General features: G+C 78.9%; 1 protein-coding gene across 1 annotated transcript in view; it reads left to right on the plus strand.

Moving 5' to 3' along the window:
• The window catches only part of RASIP1 (Ras interacting protein 1), a 19262-nt gene that overhangs the window by 1196 nt on the left and 17853 nt on the right, over nucleotides 1-213 (plus strand). Inside the window, exon 4 of the mRNA XM_006160232.2 lies at nucleotides 15-211. Coding sequence (XP_006160294.1) covers nucleotides 15-211 — 197 coding nt within the window. The remainder of the gene's footprint in view (nucleotides 1-14; nucleotides 212-213) is intronic.

Raw genomic sequence — 213 nt, forward strand, 5'->3', positions numbered from 1 at the left:
GCGCCGCGGGGCAGGTGAGAGAAAGCGGCCAGATCTGGCGGCGGGCGTGGCCCCGGAGCCCCCACTCGCCGCCCGCGCCACGGCGCCCCCCGGGGTCCTGAAGATCTTCGGCGCGGGGCTGGCGTCGGGCGCCAACTACAAGAGCGTGCTGGCCACGGCGCGCTCCACGGCGCGCGAGCTCGTGGCCGAGGCCCTGGGGCGCCACGGGCCGGT

This window comes from Tupaia chinensis, unplaced genomic scaffold (assembly GCF_000334495.1).
Source record: "Tupaia chinensis unplaced genomic scaffold, TupChi_1.0 Scaffold000673_1, whole genome shotgun sequence".
NCBI classification, from domain to species: domain Eukaryota; kingdom Metazoa; phylum Chordata; class Mammalia; order Scandentia; family Tupaiidae; genus Tupaia; species Tupaia belangeri.